The sequence below is a fragment of the Octopus bimaculoides genome, chromosome 1 (genome assembly GCF_001194135.2).
Source record: "Octopus bimaculoides isolate UCB-OBI-ISO-001 chromosome 1, ASM119413v2, whole genome shotgun sequence".
Lineage (NCBI taxonomy): Eukaryota > Metazoa > Mollusca > Cephalopoda > Octopoda > Octopodidae > Octopus > Octopus bimaculoides.
In genome coordinates this window covers 112,991,269-113,015,186 of record NC_068981.1, presented here as the reverse complement: position 1 = coordinate 113,015,186, position 23,918 = coordinate 112,991,269, and the positions used below count along the sequence as shown (strand labels likewise).

At 36.2% G+C, this 23,918-nt stretch overlaps 1 protein-coding gene across 3 annotated transcripts in view; it reads right to left on the bottom strand.

Annotated features, from left to right (window-relative positions):
- LOC106876453 (dynein beta chain, ciliary) overlaps positions 1–23,918 on the bottom strand; it is a 628,322-nt gene that overhangs the window by 361,717 nt on the left and 242,687 nt on the right. For all 3 annotated transcript variants that reach the window (XM_052969374.1, XM_052969385.1, XM_052969379.1), the window contains one exon: positions 11,941–12,203. In XM_052969374.1, the coding sequence (XP_052825334.1) occupies positions 11,941–12,203 (263 nt within the window). The remainder of the gene's footprint in view (positions 1–11,940; positions 12,204–23,918) is intronic.

Sequence of the window (23,918 nt, the reverse complement as noted above, 5' to 3'; positions counted from 1 at the left end):
GTAACAGAGTGAACCCAGAACTATGTGGTTGGGAAGCAAACTCTTTATCACACAGCCATGCATCATCATTGTTTTACACATGCTGTCTATACAGGCATGGATTGAACAGGTCTGCTCATATACATGCTACATCAGTCAGAGTGTTTTCACTTTGTTATTTCTGCTAAATATTAATAAAAATATACATATACTCATATTTTGAGTTATATTTTTCCTGTTTGCATCAACATACCTATATATCAATATATGTACCCTTATACACCATAACCTCTGTCATCCTGCTATGCCTGCGTCACAAAGACATCTGTTACCTTCTTACAAACTCATTCATGTTGTTTTGAATATTTGTACCTATCTCAGAATACTGCATTCTATCACTTATCTATCACACATCATTCATGCTTCTCATAAATGAGTGAGATAAGATGTAGGGTGGTGAAGCCCTTTAGTCATGATGAGGACATGGCTATATGTCTAGTACTGATGTCACAAAAAATACACCACATACTCTCTGCAAAGTTAAAGTTGTAAGGACATAACATCTCTCAAGTGCCAGTGACATGAAAAACAAACCCTGACATTCTGTATCATGATTAGCATTAGGAAGAGCAAAATATTATGAAAGATGAAAACACTCTGACTGGTGTAGTGTCTATATGAGCAGACCTGTCCAATCCATGCCAGTAAAGACAGCGGGTGTAAAACAATGATGATGTATGGCTGTGTGGTAAGGAGTTTGCTTTCCAACCACATAGTTCTGGGTTCAGTCCCATTGAATTGCACTTTGGGTAAGTGTCTTTATTCTTCTATAGCACTGGGCTGACCAAAGCCTTGCATATTGATTTAGTAGACAGAACCTGAAAGAAGTTCTACATGTGTGTGTGTGTGTGCGTGTGTGTGTGTGCGTGTGTGTGTGTGTGTGTGTGTGTGTTTGTGTGTGTGTGTGTGAGTGTCTGCATGTGCTTGTATGTGTGTGCATATTTGTGTTTATTCCCCACCACTGCTTGACAGCTATGTGATTTGTTTATATCCCTGTGACTTAACAGTCCAGCAAAAGAGACTGATAGAATAAGTGCCAGATCTTAAAAAGTAAGTAGTGGGGTCATTTCATTCAACTAAAACCCTTCAAACTGGTGCCCCAGCATGGCTGAGGTTTAATGGTTGAAACGATTAAAATATAAAAGATATATATTAGTATAGTGCAGAAATCAGCATATTTCCAATTCAGTACCCAAACTAAACTCCTATCTATCTACACTTCAAACTGAAACATTGAGGAAAATTGTAAGCCCACTGGAACAAAAATTCCAGCTACATCATTGGTAAAAGCAATATATGAATCATACAAAGATTAACATGAGGTACAAGATTTTCTGGGCAGGGAACACTGATGGGGTCGGGGGTGTGGAAATACTCCTAGCAAAGAAATGGGTTGATAAGGTAATTGAGGTAGTCAGAATATGTGACAGAGTACTTAGGATTAGACTAGTGCTTCATCATAGATTAGCTACCGTCATCTCAGCCTATGCCCCTCAACTGGGGCTACTGGATGGGCAGAAAGACCAATTCTACGACACCCTCCTGCAAACTACCTCATTGACGAATGACAGGGACCATCTCTTTGTTGGCTGGTGATTTCAATGGTCATGTTAGACGTCATGCAGGTGGCTTCCATGGCATTCATGGAAGCTATGGCTTCGGTTCCCACAATGAGGAGAGAACCAGACTGCTGGAGTTCTATGATGCAAACGATCTTATGGTTTGCAATACCAACTTCAGGAAACCTGCCAGTCACCTAGTCACCTACCGTTTCGGCAGACACTCTAGCCAAATCGACTACATCCTCACCAGAAATAGGGAAAAGGGGCAGCTTATAAATGCCAAAACCTTCCCTGGCGAAGAATGTACCCCTCAACACAGATTAGTAGTTAGCGACTTTGAGATCAAGGCAAAAAGGATGCCCAGAAGTAGACCGGCTTGGAGAAGAAGGGTTTGCAAGCTTAAAGATCCTGCAAATGGTCAGAGATTTAGAGACATACTATTTAAAGCATTTGACAAAATAGAAAGGGATATAGCATCATACAACGTGGAAGACAACTGGAGGCTTCTATAGGACAACCTGCTGAGAGCCACTGACCAGATCTGTGGCTAGTGTAAAGTCCCCTCTCAACCCAAAGTAACGTGGTGGTGGAACAATGTGGTTGACAGGGCTATTAGACAAAAGAAACAGTCTTGGAAGGACTGGAAGAACGGAGGTTGCTGGTAATTGTATTAGACTGCTAGAATGGAAGCTAGGAGACAGGTTTATTTAGCCAGAGGGGAAGCAGAAAAGAAAAAGTTTGCCAATGTTCTGCGCCATGAGGACCAAAGACTTGAGATATTTCGTGTTACAAGACAGTGTGTGAGAGAGAATCGTGATGTCGTGGGAGAAAAATGTGTTCACATGGATGATGGTACGCTTGCACTAAACGAGGCTGCAAAGAAAGAGGTTTGGAGACGTCACTACGAAAGATTGCTCAATAAAGAGAATGAATGGGAGAAAGAGAGTCTGCCAAATGTCGACCCAACAGAGAGACCAGCTATCTGAGTTGACAGTACCATGGTAGATAAAGCAATTAAGAGTATGAAGACAGGGAAATCCCCCAGCGCATCAGGAATCACTGCAGAGATGTTCAAAATATCTGGTAGTGTCAGCTATAGCCTAGTCATCCATACTGTTAACCAGGTGATACACGAAGGAGTCATACCCAATGACTGGAGTAGCAGCACCATAGTCAACTGTTACAAAAATAAAGCGGACGCTTTAGATACAAATAATTACAGAGGCATCAAGTTGTTAGATCAGGTAATGAAAGTCATGGAGAGGGTCATAGCCCAACTAATTAGTGAGCGAGTCAGTTTAGATGAAATGCAGTTTGGGTTCGTGCCAGGGAAAAGCACCACTGATGCTATATTTCTGGTAAGACAGCTGCAGGAGAAATACCTAACCAAGGATAAACCTCTGTACCTAGCTTTCGTTGACATGAAGAAAGCCTTTGACAGGGTCCCCGATCCCTTATCTGGTGGTCAATGAGTAAACTAGGGATAGAAGAATGGCTAGTGAGAGCTGTGCGAGCCATGTACAGAGACGCTGTCAGTAAGGTGAGGGTTGGCAATAAGTACAGTGAAGAATTCCGGGTAGAGGTAGGGGTCCACCAAGGTTCTGTCCTCAGCCCCATCCTATTTATCATAGTCCTCCAGGCGATAACGGAGGAATTCAAGATAGGATGCCCTTGAGGTTCCTCTATGCTGATGACCATGCCCTAATTGCTGAGTCACTATCAGAACTAGAAGAGAAGTTTCAGGTGTGGAAGCAGGGACTAGAATCGAAGGGCCTTAGAGTGAACCTAGCTAAAACCAAAGTAGGAAGGTAGACAAAACATAAATCCCTTCAGGTAGATGGCCCTGCTCAATCTGTAGAAAAGGTGTAGGTAGAAACTCTATAAGATGTACCCAGTACATGCTATGAGCTCATAAAACGTGCAGCAATATCAAAGGCAGGTTAACTAGGAAGTTAGTTTTTGTATGTAGCAGATGTTCAGGAGCAATAAACACTGAAAATGTGCAGGAAACAACTTCTGCCACATTCCTGGGAGAAAAACTGGATGTAGTTGATAGCTTCCGCCACCTAGGTTACGAAGTTAGTAGTGGGGGAGGGTATGCTGAAAGTGTAGCTGCTAGAATAAGAATAGCCTGGGCAAAGTTCAGAGAGGTCTTACCTCTGCTGGTGACAAAGGGCCTCTCACTCAGAGTAAAAGGCAGACTGTATGACGCATGTGTAGGAACAGCCATGCTACATGGCAGTGAAACATGGGCCAGATATTTTCAGCATCTCTGCAGTGATTCCTGATGGGCCAGGGGCTTTCCTTATCTTCATACTCTTAATTGCTTTATCTACCTTGGTACTGTCAGCCAAAAGTATGTCTCTGTCGAGGGAAAAAGAAACACCTGGAAAAAGGAAAACACACCAAGAAAGAGACAGACTGTGCACTACAGCAGCCAGAGCATCTGAGAATAATGAGACAAGAGTTATGTGTCAAAAATAAAACCAGTTGTGTACTACTGCTGCCTGAACATCTCCAACTGCTGATCAGAGGTATGTATGCCTGACAAGAAATAGGATCTCCACTACAGAAGGAAAAGCAGTTACAGCAGCTCAGAGAAGCGACTTCTATGAGGCAGCTTTCAAGTATGATCCAGCAGTTAATTATGAAGATGACACTAAAGTTTCCATTGGTGCAATGACAACCGAGTGCATACACTGTAAAGTAAGGAAGTGGCCTGGAAAGACACTTGGGTTGTGCTGCTTTGGTGGAAAGCTTTAACTCCCTGCAATGCCACAACCTCCAGAGTCATTGAAGAAACTGTTGTCATCAACTGACCAAGATTCTAAGCACTTCTAAAACAAAATTCAAGAATACAACACTGCACTACAGATGACATCATTTGGAGCCACAAGAGAAATAACTGAGTCAGGATTCAGGAAAACTTCGAAGATTCATGGGCAGATACATCATCATATTGGCTTTTAGCTACCTCTGTCAAATGAGTCACCAAAATTCCTACAAATACACTTTATGAGTGATTCTGAACAAGAAAGGGAAGAGAGGTGCAAGAACATTTCTAGCATCAGGATGAACATTGTGGTGTCTCTGCAAGAGATGCTGCACAACAACAACAACCTAATCAGAAGCTTCAAGACTGCACTTGAAAGAATTCCACCTCACTCCAGGACATACAAGGTAGTTACCAGGTCAGGCAAGAAACCAGCTGGTCAACATGGAGGGAGGTTTAATGTGCCAAGAGCAAATGATATAGTTGTGCTTCTTGTTGGGCAAGAACATGACAAGTGTGGCACTGTCCTCCATTTCAGAGATAGAACACTGATGAGGATTTCAGAAACACACAGGTCTTATGATACACTATAGTATCCACTGCTATTCTGTTATGGATAAGATGGTTACCACATCAACACTGCTCAGAAAAACTCCTCAAAGAGAGTCTCACCCAATGACTTCTATGCATTCCACATCATAGTGAGGAGTGAAGATTCCAACAACATCCTACATTGTAGGGGTCTTTTCAGTCAGTTCATTGTTGACATGTATTCAAAAATTGAAAGTGAACGGCTACTCTACTGGAGACTGAACCAGAAGAAAGTAAGCATATGCACACCTGCAAGGTACAATGCAGAATGATCATGATGTTAACAACATGGGTCTGCTGATCATCCTTCCATGGTCATTCACAGGAAGCCCAAGATACATGCATGAGCACACACACACAAGACGCAATTATATATGTTAGACACTGGGAAACTAGACCTCTTCATAACCTTTGCAATGTGAAATGGAAAGAGATTAAAAATGAACTCTTCCCAAACCAACAGCCAAAAGATAGACATGACATAATTTCAAGGGTCTTCAGGTATGTTATCAAGCTCATGCCGTTACTGATCAAAAATAAAGTGTTTGGTGCCACTAGATGCCACATTACAGAAATGGCAGAAATGTGGTCTTCCTCATGTACTCATCCTGCTATGGCTTACAGAAAAAATACATGCCAACATAATAGACACATTCATCAGTGCAGAGCTCCTAGATCCTCAAGAAGTCCCAGAACTCTTCAGTGTGGTCAAAACCTAAATGGTACATGATTCATGTGGAAACATCAACCTACATGCTCCATGCATGCGGGATAGAAAGTGTACAAAAGGCTTTCCAAAGAAATTCCTTCAAGACACCCAGACTGGATATGATGGTTATCCCCTCTACAGAAGACAAAGGCCAGGTGATAGTGGGTTTGAAACCACCATCAAGAAGTCAGCTCATACTGAAATTCCAGTTGTACCATACTGTCCACTCCTCTCCAAGATATTCAAGGAACACATCAATGTTGAGTTCTTTAACTCAGTGAAATCCATTAAGTATGTCTGCAAATATATCAACAAAGGATCTGACATGGCAGTCTTTGCAGTCCAGGATTCACAGAACAATGATGAGGTCAAGATCTTCCAAATGGTGAGGTACATCAGCAAATAGCGTATTTAAATAGATAGAGTGCAAACATTTTTTAATAAGTGGAGTAATGTTGTAGGGAGAATATACAAATACTGTAAAGACAAAGATATTTATGCATGACAAAATTGAAATACACTGAAGTTAATTTTTAGGCAGATGTGGCAAAACTGAATTTAAACACACTGGGTGAACAAAAATTTAAAATTACTAAATTATTTTTCAGGGAGAACGTACAAAAACTGTAACAACAGATTTTTATGCACGACTAATATACATGCAAGTCAATTTGTAAACAGAAGTTAGCAAGTGTGTGAGTGAGATAAAGAGAGAGAGAGAGAGAGAGAGTGAAAGAAACAGACATAGATTAAAGAGAGGAAGTATTACAGAGGGTAAAAAAGAATACGTGTGAGCAAGAGAAACAGATAATGAGAAGAGAGAAATAAACAGAGAGAGAAAAGGGAGAGAATCAGTTGAAAACTGCATAAGTTTTTAAAGAAAAACCCATGTAAAATGCCGCTTTTCCCAGTTTCTCGCTTTACATGAGAGCACTGGGCAAAATGTTATAGTGCATGACCATCCTTGGCACATAAGTAATGTGTGTGTAAAGTTTGGTGAAAATTGGTTGAAAACTGTAGAAATGCATATGTAATACACACACCTTTGTTTTATATATATATATAGATATCTCACTCAAAATCATCCAGGATGAGATTAAAGACGAGTTTAAAATTCATTTTTTCAGGCTTATCCAAGTTGGGATCTTCACGAATATTATCAAAATGAAACACCTTCAAGCTCATTCTACAGATAAAATCATTAGTTCGATGGATGAGATATATGAACTGATCCATGCTAGCAACAGGTATGTCCTTTAGAGAAATTCTAGCTTCATCTTTTCCATTGTGTAAGTTGATTTGCTAGAAGCATTGATGAAAATTAAGTATAATGTTAAAAGAATTAGTTATGAGGATTCAATAGAATCTCAGTGAGTGGGTTCAAGAGCACTATTCCTTTTAATTTTCCATCTTTCAAGCAGCATTATGAAAGCAACTTTATTCAGGCATGGAACAGTAGTTAATATTCTTTAATATCATCTTTTGAAATCACATTATAGCATGCTTTCGAAAGCTTCTCTATAGGTATTAGCTACCATATAGCAGGAACTTTTCTTTTATTAATGGATTTCCATACAAGTGGAAATCCATTAATATCCACAGAATTCAACCAAGAGAATTTTAATACAAGAAGATTGAATGAACAGGCTTTAATCCAAATCACAGCAATTGTTTCTGTGCATTAGTATCAGCTGAGTCTTTCACATATTATACACATTATTACATTAATGCATCAGATAAAAACAACAGACAACACATCAGACAAAAAGAATTACACAAGATTCTAGCGGATAAACAACTGGAAATATGTAGAGACAACAAATTCAAGATATTCTCCTTCTTCAAATGCTCAAGGGATGACAAAGTATCAGAAGATAATGGAATTGCATTTTATCAAAAACTTTTACCTAAACTAAACATATATAAAAAAATCATGTAACTAGATTCTGGAAAATTGAGCAGTTTTTATACCAAAGATATTATAGGTGGACACAAACTGAAATTGGACAAGTTATGGACTTTATTTTGTACAGTTAAATCATACAGGTACTGTATCTAATTAACTTTTTCAGAAAATATGGTTCAAGTTACACATGGTTTGGCATTCAGTTGGTTATGCTGATGAGGGTTCCAGTTGATTCAATCAATGGAACAGCCTGCTTGGGAAATTAATGTACAAGTGGTTGAGTATTCCACAGATATGCATGCCCTTAACATAGTTCTCAGAGATATTCAGCATGACATAGAATGTAACAAGGCTGGCCCTTTGAAATACAGGTACTACACATTTTTGATAAACTGGAGTAACAGGAAATAAAATGTCTTGTTCAAGGACACAACACACCACCAGGAATCAAATTCAGAACCTAACAATCACAAGCCAAATACCCTAACCACTAAGCCCTGCACTTTCACACACATGGTTTATAAATGAAATAATCATCAAATGTGGGTATCTGAATACTCACATTTGACCCTCTCCAAGTGTAACATTCTTGTGTGAAATTAATCAACATGAGTGTATAGTTACATTTAAAATGTTTTGGGATCTTTTGGATTTCTTTCATATCTTATAATTGTGACTGCATTCATACTTGTTTAAATCTATTATGAATCACTTTTTCAATTCTATGTGCATATATGTATACATGTGCATATAAATATACATGTATAATGTGCATATATAATACATATGTATGTGTGGCTGTGTGGATGGATGTGTGTGTGTGTATAAATTGTATTATATACTGTGTATATTATGTGTATATGTGAATGTATGTGTATATCTACATACATGTGAATATGTATATGAAAGAGAGAGAGAGAGAGAGAGAGAGAGAGATGCCTTTAAAACAATAACTAAAATAAAATTGACAATTGACATCTTGAATTGTTGTTATCTTCAAACAGATTTGTTGCAACTGACCATATAATACAATACAAACCATTTCAAAAATATATCACTGTATCAAACAAACTATCAGATGTTATTACACACTGCTGGTCACAATGAGCTTTCTTGGCATTGTAGTAACTTTTGAATGATGCCAACTCACTGGCTAGGTGAGCAGGTCACATTTCCCCTAGACAGAATGCCAATCATACACTGGGTTACCTATTTACATCTGAGTGGATTGGTGTAATATGAAATGAAAATTTTTGCTCAAGGACACAATACATTTCTGGTCTGGGAATTAAAACCATTATCACAAGATCATGGGTTCCACATCCTAACCACTAGGTTACACACACCTTCACACATACACATGCATATTTACTGTAAAATGTGTGTTCAGAGATGGCATAGAATTTTACAGGTAAAATGACGAACAAATGACAAATAACCCTTCATCAGTAATTTTGAAAACTTCCAGAGAACAAATAAATCATAAAAATTGAGCAAAGGCTGGAAAAATATATATAAAAGGCTGGTAATGGAAAAAATACAAAACAAAATTATTTAAGACAAGCTGTGCTAAGAATGGAAAGTAAAGAAGTGAACAGAGGAACAAAAGCCTTCTTAGCATAACACAAGTGCAATGCAGCAATAGCTAGTCAAAATTAGACAGTGTAGGCATCACTATAGAGCACCATAGAAGGGAGACAAGCACAGTTTGACCACACAAAAGTATACTTTTGACTTGATCATTCTCGTGTAAAAATAAAGTTTTTCTGTGGAAAATTATAATATATCATTTGGAAGTTCTGGATGTGGACTTTCTTCTCATATAGTTTTGATCAAAATCAAACACTTATATGTCCCTCAATCACCCTGGTACTTTCACACATTCACAAAGTTAGTTCTGCTTATATTTTTCTTTCTTTTGATTGCTGAACGGTAGCCCTCATTCTAGTTCAATGCACCAGAGTGTTATAACTCGATTTGTGTTGAAAATCATACAGTTATGAAGAGGATTTTTTTTTTGTACTATTTTGATATAAAAATTGATGGCATTAGGACAGGTAATTGTTATGAAACATAAAAGTGAAAATTTTAATTGTCAATTTTCACTTAGAAAAGAACATATTTTCTTCAAGATTTTTAAATTAAGAAAGACAAATTTCTTGTGAATTCAATATGGTTATTGCCATGATGTGGTGTAAAAGTGAAAAGTCAATAGTGTAGTATACTGATGCTATGCATCAAACTAATGTGTTCCCACATGGTAAAAGGTCAAATGGAACACAGATCTAAGGCTTCAAATATCAAGTTTGAGCCAGAATTTCAAGAAATGGATGAACTGATTACTAAGTAAACATATATTTATATGAAAAACTGCACTAAATTGAGCTACATAAGTCTTCTAGAAGATTCCATACTAAGGATCTTCTTACTGAGAATGTTGTTTATTCCTTCTCATTGGAGAACAATGTCCAAATTTTACCTAGCAGGTATTCTTATACATGTAAATTTTGTTTTACTTTAAGAAATATTGGTCAAATTTTGCCAATAAAAATGATATCGTGCAATGAATATTGTTTTGTAGACCATTAACATCCAATGGGATAGGTTTTTTTTTTCCCCCAATTTCGAATTCAGTCAGATAATTTGTGGAAGTATTTACATATTTATTTTGGGTTTTTTCCTTCTCTCTCATCAACTAAAGAGTTTGCTCTAAGTTACAGCAATCTAATTTATGATTTTAGTTTTCCCATTTTGTTTGTTTTTTAATCTAGGTCTACGTGCAATCCTGAGAAAGGAATGAGGTGGCCATGGGATGTGCTAGAAACAACAGCTATATATCCCTTAAATCACACACCTTTTTGTTTGAAAATATTCTCATTTATTTATTATTTTTTTTAACCAAAAAGGCTCCTCCCATCATTTTAAGTGTGCAGTGCAAAAAAAAAAGGCCAATATTGATCACGGCATAAATTTTCAAACATTTTTTCATAAAAAGGTTCCCCACTCATCATTTCCAAGACATGGTGGGAAAAGAAATTGGAAAAATTCTTGTCAAAATGGAGAAAATCCAGCATATGTGGGCATCCTGATTAGAAAATGCCATTTATAGCCATTTTTAATAGTCCATTAAAATTATATTAAAATGGTATCATGTTCCAAAATATCAGGACTTATTTAGTTCTTTACCTACCACAAATGTGCCAAAACTCATGTCCCTGTGGCTTGCACTTTTGGATTTAGCTATGTCTGAAAACACTGCAAAATTGACTGTTTGTTATATGCAATGGAATAAGCTTTACAAAAATATCTAAAAAAATTACCAAAAGAAAGTTTCATTTTCAAGAACCTGAAAAAAAAGTTACTACTACCCCATGAACACTATTAATTTGTTTAATTTGAATATGATTATCAACTCAGTTTCAAAGATATGACATCACAAATATGGCTAATTATTCATTTAGGCCAATTAGGCAGAATTTTGTCCAATTCGCTGACCATTTAAAATGGTCATATTTTCTAAAATAATCATGCAAAATTTCACAAGTGAGGTATCAAATGTTTCTTTTTGGATGCTCTCCAAGAGAAAGTACAGTAGAAATTACATATAAATATTTTCAAAAATTCATAGAGATACATATATAACAATAGCAATTTTGAGCACAGGCCCAATGCAAAGTTAGCAACAGACAATGAACTGAACTGGTTACTCAACACTCACTTCTCAATCATCTATGCTCTTCTCCAAATAATATAGAAAAAAAAATACAATTTGTAAATGAGATAAATGCTTTTAAGAACTTTAAGCTATACAGGTGAGAAGTTAGGCAAAATGTATAAGAAGATGCCTGGTGCTATGTAAAAAGCACCCTGTAAAGTGGTTTCCATTAGGAAAGGCATCTAGCCATAGAGACTATGCCAAAGCAGACAGTAGAGTTTGGTGCAGTCTGACTTACCAGCTCTTGTCAAAGAATCCAATCTATAGCATTATGGAAGGAGGATGTTAAATGATGAAGATGATGATAATGATGATGATGACGATGACAAATATGAAAGACATGATATTGCATCATCCTATAAAGGTTTAATGTTTTCTACATCAGAATGGCCTACTAATAGTAACACGTTTGCTCCAAACATTTTTGTTATTTTGTATCTGATAAAAGGAAGATTTCTTTAAATCACCTATGTGCAAGTGTGATACAATATTGTGTCTGTCTTTATTCATTTCTCATCTGCAGTGCTCAAAAGTCTTCTTGAAATTATTAACATCATTTGCATCATTTACACACTACAGTGCTTCAAGCAAATTGCAGTACATTTTTTTAGTATACTTTGTAGTTTTCCTTTAAGTAAAACTTACCTGAATAAGGCTTTGAGGTTTTCAGGTAGTTCAGTTCGTCCAGCATATCCTGGATTCATTGTAATGAAGATTCCAACAGAATGAGTGATTTTGATCTTTTCTCCCATGAAATTAAACTCTTTCTTCTTATCTTTGATGGCATCCTGGATAGTCTTGACTTGCACAGCTACTACTGACAAAACTTCCACAGAGATTCGATTAAATTCATCAAAACAGCCCCATGCACCAGACTGTGCCAATCCTTTGTAGATATTTCCCACTGACTAAAGAAAAGACATTTGTTTGTCAACACAGTGCACTCAACAGAAGTTTTCAAATTAAATTCAAAAGCAAATTATTTGGCCTTAAAGAAAGTATATATTTGTTAATATATTTAAGAGAAACATGTGCACAAGTTTGGACATGTGATATGAAAGGACAGTGAGTGTTAAGTGTAAAGTACCATTTACTGACAAAGGAAGTCACCTGTGGCAGATGTCAGGTAAAACATGATAGTAAGTATTAAGGTTAGGGATGTATTATTTTGCAATTCCACCTCATCATTTAACGTCCACTTTCCATGCTGGTATGATTTGGATGGTTTGACAGGATCTGGCAAGACACTGGGCCATGTTGAAGTTCAGGGTCTACTTTAGTCTATCTTTTATGACTGGATGTTCTTCCTAATGCCAACTACTTTACAGAGTGTACTGGATGCTTTTTCACGTCACCCCTACTAGTGAGGTTGTTTAGTAACTTGCATGACAAAATAATAAAAACAAGAAAGACAAAATGAAAAAGTAAAAACCTTTTCAATTAAATAGAGGGGTTAGAAATTGAGAAGGAAAGGAGGAGATGGTTCTGTGCCGTGTGTTGAGAGGCTAAAATGTGATGGAGGGACAAACCCAGATGTCTTGCTATAGCAGAGATACACAGTTACCCCACTTTACATAAGGGTGGAAAGAAAGAAGAGAAAAATGGTGGTGGGATGCCAGAGCATTTCAGGATACAAGAAGGCAGGTATAAGAGAGGATATAGATAGTGGATTGGAGCAAGAGATGAACAAGGGCGGTTGTGCAGTTGATGGGAAACATCAGTATGGAGAGAGGTGAGGTGAGAGATATAATGGCTTGGGAAGAAAAATAGGTAAGAAAGTAACTGAATGATGTACAAGGTGCAGGAGTAGTGGGGAGAGAGACACAGAGGTACATAAGTAGACTACAATAAATGAGTTGTGATGGTAGATATGAAAAGACATTGTGAATGATAGCAGTTGAAAAAAGTGTTAAGTATGGAGTATATCAGAAGAGAGAGAGTAGTGACTGAAGGCACAGAAAGAAAGTGATTGGTGGAAATAGTGTGGCATAAGAATTGGGAGTGGTTCTAGGAGTAAGGAGGAGAGAAGGAAAGAGGATAATCAGAAGGAAGGGATTCTGCTTTATTACCACAGTAATAAAGAAGAGATAAGTGTAAAGGGATGAGAATTGGGAGAAATGCTTGTTGGGGTTGAGAGAGATGAGAAGGCAGGGCCCCCATATGTACAAGCATAACCTGGGTGATTTAAGGATATCATTTTTGGTGTGATGGATAGATCTTGAGCAGAGTAAATTACTAATCATCTTGGTCCTTTGTCAACTTCTCTGTAAGGCTCAGCATCTTGAAATCAGCTCTCACTACTTTGTTCCATGTTTTCCTGGGTCGCCCACTTCCATATGTTTCATTCACTTTAAGTGATCAGCACTTCATTTTTTATATCCTTGACACACATTGGATATATAAATAAATGAAGCAGAGGTTTAATCAATGTGTTTACATGGTGTACTTTGCGAGACTACCAAACTCTCTACTCGACTACTACCAACTTCTACTCTTTATAAGAGTTCGGCTAGTCCATTCTTCCAATCTCCCAAGGGTGTTAATGACTCTTGCCATAATATCTCCCCCTTTGAGACTGATTTCTGTTGGAAATTAATATTATCATTTTTATTTATTTTTCTTTCATCACATTTCTCTTTTTGAGATTTTCCTCCAAGAGAAGTAAAATATTTCTTCTGTTAGGCACTACTTTCAATCATTCTGTTTGTTTCCTCCTTCTTGTGCTGCTACAACTAGGTTTGATTTCTTGTGGTGTTAGAACATTAAAGGTGTCATAGAACACTTCCATAGGTATCTCTTTTCTTTTTTAGCTGGTTTAAATACTTTTTGTGTTCCCATTTTTCACTTCTTATCATATATGTCATTTTGCCTATTCTTTTTGTTACTACTCCGTCTTCCCAACCTTGTCTTCCATTTTCATATATTTTGAACAACACTTTGTCACTGATATTAAAATACTTTGTTATATTTTTAGTGTTTTCCCTATTTGTTTTTCTTACTGGCAGCTTGTCAAAATTCGACTTTATTTTTTGAGCAAACATCAGTTCCACAGGCGACTTGCCTGAAAAAGCATTCAGGTTTGGTGTTATCCTATAAACCCTCAAGAATTGTGTCAATGTTATGTCATCGACTAGAACATTTCTTGATTTCTTTAATGCTCTTTTAAATGTACCCACAAAACTTTCTGTTTGTCCATTAGATCTTGGGGGATACAAAGGAGTAGAAATATGTTCAATTGAGTACATTTTTCACAAATTCTTAAATTCATTTGCTGTGAATTGTGTACCGATATTGGAGACTATGGTATCTGAGACACTATACCTAGCAAAAAGTTCGTGTAGAAATTTGACTGTTACCGTGGATGTCAGTTTGCTACATTCACCTATTTCTGGCCATTTTGTATAGCTATCTACCACAGATAATATGACCGGTTTAATGATCCTGTGAAGTTTATGGCATATCGGTCTTGGGCCAAGGTTAAAATTTTATAGGTGGTGATTTCGTTGGATTTAACCAATCTCTTGATATCTAGATCCATTTTTAGCCAGTAAACATAACTCATCATAAGCGACTTCATTCTAGAAATTCTTGGATGTCCAGTGTGGAATTCCTTTAACATTTGACCTTGTAGTGAGGTAGGCATTATGATCCTCTGTGTATACATAAGCACATTACCACATATCAAATTTGAAACTGTGTTACATCCAGCTACACATATTTTTGTATTTGTTTCTTCTGCTCTCACTATTTTTTTCATTTTTATGATAAACTTGTCCGTCTCTGCCTTAATTTTATTTCCTCCAATGTCACAGGCAATTCACGCACAACATTGCACAATATATTTTTATTTCATTTTCGGCTTTTAACACCGCTATCACTGTGTCTTCTAGTGGTTCACTGTATTTTGGTATTAATCTTGATAAACCATCTGCATGTCCCAATTTTTTTAATGGCAAATACTCCATCTTAAAGTTGTAATTCAGTAGGATTGTTCCCCAGCACTGCAATCTGTTGGCTGTATGAGTGGGGATACCCTTTTTTGATCCATAGATCGACAATAATGGGTAGTGGTCTGTCAGCAGACAGAACCTTTTTCCATGCATAAATTTATGGAATGTTTTTACTGCAAATATGATGGCTAATGCCTCCTTTTCTATTTGAATGTAACTTTTCTCAATCGGCAATAATGAGCACAAAGCATGAGCTACTGTTTTCAGGTTACCATCTTCACACTTGTGTAAAATCACAGCTCCAATACCACTTTCACTAGCATCTGCTGCCACTATTTCTAAATTTGGGTAAAAATGTTATGACAATTCCAACGTTAAGACGTTTTTAATTTCTTCAAAAGCTTTTTGGCATTTGTCCAACCAGTTTCACTTAACTTCTTTCTTTAACAAGTTATTCAGGGGCGCTCTTAAATTGTGCATATTTGGTATATATACCTGGTAGTAATTTGCAAGCCCCAAAAGTGCTTGTAACATAATGTTTGTTGGGGGAGGCATATTCTTTATTGTACTTGCCCTAGACAAGTCTGGTCTGCATTCATTTTCATCAATAATCTGCCCTAGATATTTTATTCCTGGCATAAAAAATTCATACTTTCTCTTGCTGAGCTTAAAACCATACTCTTTTATTCTTTCAAAGACCTTTTTAACATACTCAGCATGCTGACCTTGAGATTCACATTTTATGAATATGTTCTCAAGGTAGGCTATAGCAAAATCTGAACCAGTGAGCACAATGTCCATAATTTGTTGGAAAATGTCAGGTGCTACCTTTATACTGAAGGGGAGTCGATTAAATTTATACAACCCTTTATGGGTATTTATTGTCAATAATTTTGAACATTCCTCATCAACCTTTACCTGCAAATATGCTTCAGATAGGTCCAATTTAAAAAAAAATTTTCTTCCATTCAACTTTGCAAAAATTTCCTCTGGATTTGGTAATGGGTAATTATATGGTAACAAACATTTTTTTTATCCCGTTGAAGAATCAGTGCATACTTCAATTTTATAATTGATGGAGACATCCATTTTGTGCAATCAATTTTTTCAATAATGCTACGCTTTACAAGTCTATTCAATTCTTCATTGACTTGTTTCAACACTGCAAAAGGTACCACTCATTTTGGTTTAAATATCGGCATCACATTTTCTTTCATTTGAAACATCACCTCTGTTTTGATGCAAAGAATCAATTCCTCAGAAAAAACTTCAGGAAAAGTTTTTTTAAATTCTTAAATCCTCTGATGCCTTATTTGTACTGGCGGAAGAACCATTCACATTCTTACAAAAAATATTTATGGGAAGGTCCCATAAGTTAAATAGTTCCAACCAGTCTGTTCCAAATAAATTTGTCATATTTTGCAACACAATTGGCTTTCAAGGTTTTTTCATGGAATCTAGCATCACTTATCATTTCGCTCATAAAATGCAATTTTTTTCCTGAAGCACCTCGAACAAATTTTGAAGTTTCCTTTTATCTATTTTTCTCCATGTATCTGTATTAATTATTGCGATATCACTGCTAGTATCTGATTGTAACTTGATATTCACATTATTTATTTTTATGGACATCAAATTTTCTTTTCTAAGTCATGCTTAGAATTTTTTTTAACAATACATTCTTTCTAGAATCTGTTTTGTTTAACCCTTTTTTAGTTTCGGTATTCAATGTGAACTTTTATGTCCAATTTTTCTACAATCAAAACATTTACAATTTTTAAAAGGGCCATTACTTTCAAAATGTAAACCTCCGCACCTGTAGCATGGATTTGGTCTTGACATTCGTTTTTCTTTTTTATGATCTGTTTCAGGTCAACATGCATATATCTGAGAGCAATCTTTTTCTTCAATTTTATCTGTGTCATGACTTAGATTTATAATCCTTGGGCATTCTTCAGCCACTGTCTGTAGAGTTAATTTTTGGTCCTGTTCTAATTTTGTTAATATGTGGGAATGTGTATTTTCTTGCTGTTAACTCTTAAACAAAAATTAAACATTTAAACAAATCCGGGGTTCATTCATTTGAATTTTTCACACTCTCTATTAATGACCCCAGCATAGGTGACGAAATCTTCATCATCATTTTTTAAATAAATTTAAACATTGCCAACGAATAATAAATAGGGAACTTCTTTCACTGAAAATTATCAATAATAAATTAACTATTTCATTGAAACAAATCTCACAGGGTTTCTTCGGCAGAATATAGTTACAGTATTTTTCGTGTTCAGCAGGGGATAACTTGCTTAAAAGTAGTTGCACCTTCTTGTCATTCCAATTTTTACATTCTTCCTTGAAGATTTCTTTGTATCTTCTAAAATATGCAGAAAAAGTAGTACCTTCTGGGTTATAAATAAATTCTCCAATTGAATTTGCTACACTGTCTAATGAGAATGAACCTGAAGTATTTTCAGACTCCTTCAACATTACTTCCAGTAACTGTTGGGTATTTTGTTGTTGCTGTTGTAGTTGTTGTAACTGCTGTTGTTGCTGTTGCAACTGCACCATGCAAGCCAACAAGTCTTCCATGTTAATGAATTTTTCTTTTGTTTCATACAAAAAAAAAAAATTAAACATCCGACGCAAGTTTTGAATATCTTCTCACCACTTTTATATCCTTGGCACACTTTGGATATATAAATAAGTGAAGCAGAGGTTTAATCAATGTGTTCACAAGACATACTTCATGAGACTACTAAACACTCTCTATTCAATGACCACTGACCTCTACTCTTTATAAGAGTTCAGCTAGTCCAGTCTTCCAATCCCCAGGGTATCAATGACTTTTGCCACAACATTTTTATACAGCTGTCCTCTTCCATATGCATCACATGACCAAATGAGTGCAGTCCTCTTTTTTACACACTACATCTGATTCCTCTTATGCCTAACTCATTTCTCAGTACATTAACACATTGACATTGGAATCCAATGCATCATACTAGCATTAAAATGAAAATGATAATAAATAAGCATACATACACACACACACATAATTTAATATGAGAAATTATTTCTAGCCTTGCTCTCAAATAATTTTGAAGTTAACAAATGAGGGATTGTGATCTTAGGCAAAATTTGTCTCTTTTAGCTTCAGTGCATTTGGTACCATGTACGTTCTCTTAGTAAGACTGATCTTAACAGAGATTAAAAGAGACACTACTAGGTCTATTTTGAGACTCTCCAGTTGTCTGACTAATATGTCCTGTATGGGATATAGGCTGGAAATTATTTTAGAGCAATGATAGAAATAGTGTTATGAAAAAGATATAATAAATAAAATATTTAGCAATTAATAATGTATTATTCTATCAATCTATCTAGTGTGTGTGTAGAGAGAGAGAGAGAGAGAGAGAGAGAGAGAGAGAGAGAGAGAGAGAGAGAGAGAGAGAGAGAGAGAGAGAGAGAGAGAGAGAGAGAGAGAGAGAGAGAGAGAGTTATAAAGAGACAGATAGATAGATAGTTGAGTACAAGTTACTTCAGAAATTAGGGTTTGATTTTCACCTTCATTAACTCTCATTCTCATACAAAGGATAGTATATATAAAGTGATATTAATTTAAACTCAGGCTGTAATGTAGTGACAAGAGCCACATATAGGTGAGATGAAGAGTAAACAAGTTACAGATATTTCATAAATTTCATTAAGTTCATTTCAATAACAATCACCATCATCATTCACAGTCTGTCTGCCATGCTGGCAAGGGCTGGATGGTTTGATGGGAGCTGGCAAGCCAGAGAACTTGCACAAGGTTCCATTGTCAGCTATGGTATGGTTTCTATGGTTGGGTATCCTCCCATGTTTACAGAATGCTCAGAGCACCTTTTACATAGTACTAGTACTAGTGAGGTCACTGAGTAACTCACAAGACAAGACCATCCTCGACTGAGGTGAGGAATAGTATTAAGGGAAATAGCTTTATGTTAGTTGATGAAAGGTTAAAGTATGATAGAGAGACAAGAATGGGTGTGTTGTAATAGAGATATATGTTTACCCCAGGTGGAACAGAAATAAAACAGTGAAGATGTGTTAAAGACTACCCATAAGTTATAAGTAAACAAGCAAGTTTGTGAAAGTGTGATAGTCAGTGGCAGATGGATAGGGATGGGGATAAGAGAAAGATTTTGTTAAAACGGTGAGGGTGTGGCTGATTGTGAATATCAGTTAGAGGTGAAGGCAGAGGAAGCAAGTGATTAAGGAGGTAGTAGGTGACAGCAAAAATGTGAAGTGTGTGAAAATATTGTGCAGGAGGAATGCACAGTGTGAGGGATGAAGTCTAAGAGCTACCTTAACAGGGAAATAGTGGGACATGAATTGAAGCAGTGGTAGAGAGAGCTGCAATTGGAAAAATAAGGTGTACAAGAGAAAAGGGAAGGGGAATTTAGTGGGAAATATGGTGATATAGGATGATTCAGAGATTGAATGAGAAAAAGATTGTTCTAGGGAATGTGAACAATAAGGAGATGGATTATGTCCAGTTCCATTCTCATAGTAACATAAGCTGAATGATGGAGGGAAGGGTGTTAAGAAGATGGGTAGTGGGAGAGGTGAGTGTTAGGAAGGTGAGTTATTGGGGGAAGGGGATTCATGAGGGACAGGATTGGCTGCAGGAGCAGACATAAGTGATATGCTTTTAGGACCACATTTTTGCTTAAATGGACAGGTGTTCTTGAGCACATAAAATTGCTAAACATCAAGGTCCTTTGTTATCTCCTCTGTGAGGCTCAACATCTGAAGGTCATTGTTCACTACTTCAATCCATGTCTTTCAGTGTCTCCTGTTTTCACAGGTTCCATCTACTTTAAGTTATCAGCATTTCTTTAAGCAGTTGTTTTTATCCATGTGCATCATATGACCATGCCCGTGCAGCCTTCTTTCTGCACAATACATTTGATAATTCTTATGTCCAATGTTTTTCACAACACATTCACACTTTGTAGTACATGCACTCTAATCCAACAAAGCACAGTAGCTTCATTTCTTTCAATCCTTAACAAGTCCTCTACATTCATAGCTTACATTACATTACTATGTAGCAGTACTGTTCGTATGCAAACATCATACAATCTGTCTTTCACTCTGAGAGAGAGAAATTTTGTTACCAACAAGAGTAATAGCTCTCTGAACTTTCCCCCTTCACTGTTAATTTGATCATCAAGTTAACAAAAACTACCCACCACCTTGAGGTAGGACATTCGTTTCTAAGGCATTTGAGAAAATCAATTTCAAGTGTGTCCTTCATGTTTATTGCTCCTGCACATGTTTCACATACAAACATTACTTTCTTCATTAATCTTCCTGTGATTCCAATTCACCTCCTGTGTGTCCACAGTTTGCACTGGGTACACCCTATGGAATACCTGCCTATACCTTTCATATATATCAAGCAGGGTCATTTACCTGAGAAGAGAGTCCTGATTCCAGGTTTAGCTTCAATGCCTGGAATTTCTTCTATAACACTATTATAGGTTCCACTATGAGAATGTGGTCATCAGGATATAAGTTCCAAGGAGCAACCAGTCTTAAATTCCACTGTTATGGCTTGGAGGACAAGGATGAATAAGCAGGTACTGAGAACCGAGACCTGGCTAATTCTCACCTTGCTGACAGCACCTCTGTACCTGGTTTGGTGGCTTTCATAGGCCATTCATCTACTCCCAGCTTCCTCAGAAACAACCAGATCACAGAATGGGGGATTCTGTTGAAGGCTTTCTCCAGGTCAACATATGCAAGCACAATGGCTTACTTTTAGCTAGATTCGTCTCTTAAAGTTGTCTAAGAATATGGCATCAGAACTTCTTGGCACAAAACCAAACTGCATCTCATTTAATTGAATAGTGGTTCCTAACTAGTTGGGCTATAACACTGTAATTTTCATGATCTGGTCCTGTAATTTTATAGCTCTAATCAATCAAATTTATTTGAGATAATTTTGATAGATGGAAAATATTGAAGTATGAAACTGATTGGAAGAAAACAATTTGAAAATGAAAAATAAAAACTGAAAAAATAAAACTCCAGGAATGAAAGAATAAAGACAATTTAAAGGATAAGGAAATGGTAAGTGAAATATAAGCTAAAAACATAGAAAATAAATAAAAATAAAGAACATAAAATGAACTGGGAAGAAGAAAAAGAGGGATGGGGAATGAGCAACAAAGAAAGGATAGGGAAGCATGTGTAGAATTGCAGAGATAGCAGGGTATCATAAATTAATTGGGGGTAGACTATATTTGAGGAATTTTCAAACTTCAGTGAAAAATCTGTAGTGATACACTACGATGGAATTGTTAAATTACTTATAAACTGGTATAAGTTGAGAAACTATATAATAATATACAACAACAATCAATATGTATATAATTTGCTATGTGTCTTTCTATACATATATACTTCTTTCTTATGAATAACTCTTTAGAGCTTGAAGCTGTTGAATTTGTTTCAATTCATAAGATTTACCCTCTGTAAGTAATTCGATATCAGTTGTTCTTAGTTACATTATTTACATTTGATGGATGAGGACAAATATCCATCAAATGTAAATAATGTACATAATTCCTCATCTCTTAAATATAGAACTCTATTATCAGTTGTTCTGTTTATTTTTTGCCTTTGCTTAAAGAAATAGTTTTCTAAATTGTCCAAAAGCGTTTCTACTTTTTTACAATAACAGTATCTCTACTTTGTTGTTTTGTTTGTCTTTTGTATTTGAAAGTACATTCTGCTTTCTTATATTACATATAATAAAATGCAATGAATTGGTCATGCTGGACAGGGGAAACTAAAACAACAAAAAGAGTGGGAGTCAGTACAGTAAGAGATGCTAAATGCAGATGAACTGTAATGAGATATTTTGCTCCAAGGTTATTGGTATTTTAATCAAAATGAGACTAAATTTTTATTGTAAATTCTATTTATCACTTTCACACACACACACAAATATATAGGAAATTAAAAATTAAGCTCTTTTACTTTAAAAGTTTTATCTCTCACATAACATTTATAAATTATAATACACTAGAGTACTTGAGCTGCCAATAATCATGGAGTTATTGTTGAATAAGTTATCAAATGGAAGCTGAGAGTTAGAAGATGGGGAAGAAAATAAAAATGCTAAAATAGCTGGAAAATAAGAAAATTATATTTATCACTCCTAAAATAAGATTCACTGCAGAAATTTATGAAGGACGTCCTTTCTTGTGTAGACATGAGGAGACACTAACACACATTGGCCTTCTGAATTTTCAATCTGTAATTTCCAAGTGTTCTTCACCATAACTAGATCAGGTCATTTCACAGTGTAAACTCGGGATACTTTGGTAGACCACTCACTAAAGTAGTATCACAATTTCTTATGACCATTGCAATGCTGGAAAAGTCATCTGAACATATTAAAACAAAGATAGCAGAATGAACTTCTGAATACACAAAATAAACAACAAATCCAGCTGGTGTTGAATGGTTTAGAAAGTATAAATCTTATAAAGATATAAAGAGTAACAAGTTCAACAGCTTCAAATGCTAAAGTGTTACTAAAAGGTACATATACAAAAGCATTTAGTATATTATACATACATAAGGCTGAGTAAAATATATTTCAACAATGCAGAAATTTTATTCATCAAAGCAAGTATCATTACAATCAACACATTTTTGCCAACGAGTTACAAGTTTGTTTATTCCAGTAACATAAAAATCTGGAGTTCTGAAGCTGATGAACTCCTTGAATGCACTTTCAGCATCAGTTTGATTTTTGAACTCTTTCTCCCACAAGAAACCATCAAGTTGCTTGAAAAAGTTGGTTGGAGAAAGGCCTGGGAGATAAGCTGGGTGGGGAAGAACTTCATAGCCAAGTTCCCTCACCTTCTGGGGTGTCAGTAATGAAACACGTGGTCGAGCATTGTCCTGAAGAATGATTGACCCTCTTCTGATGTCCAGTTCATTTTGGCAATTTCATGTCAAAATGTCATGGCAGTAATGGTTTTACTGGGTTTTAAGAAGTTACAGTGGATGAGTCCAGCAGTACACCACCAAACAGTCACAATGACCTTTTTGAAGAGCTCAGGTTTAGGGAAAGTTTCCAGTGCTTCATTGTGATCCAACTACTGTGAAGAACGTTTTTTATTATTGTACAGAATCCACTTTTCATTGCAAGTTACAATCATCAATATGGTTGAGAAATAGATCAGTCTGGTTACAGAGAAGAAGCAATGATCATTTTCTGATTTTCATTCAAATCATGTGGTACACATTTGTCGAACTGTTTTGATTTTCAGATCACATGCAAATGGTTGCAGGCAGTTTTCTAGCTAACGTGAAGTTCTTTTGCCAGTTCTTGAGTGGTTTTACATAGATCTTTTTCAATGATGGTCTTTAATTGACCATCATCGATGACAGATGGGAATACACTATGCTCATGATCTTCAAGGCTCAGGTCTCCACTGCGAAATCATTTAAACCATTTTCAAGCTGACCACTCACAGGTCACTTCCTCACCAAATGTTCCATTGATATTGCAAGCAGTTTCAGCCGCTTTGCTTCATTTTTTGAAGTTGAATAGCAAAGTTGCTCAAATATCACACTTTGACAGTTTCATTTCAGATGATTGTAATA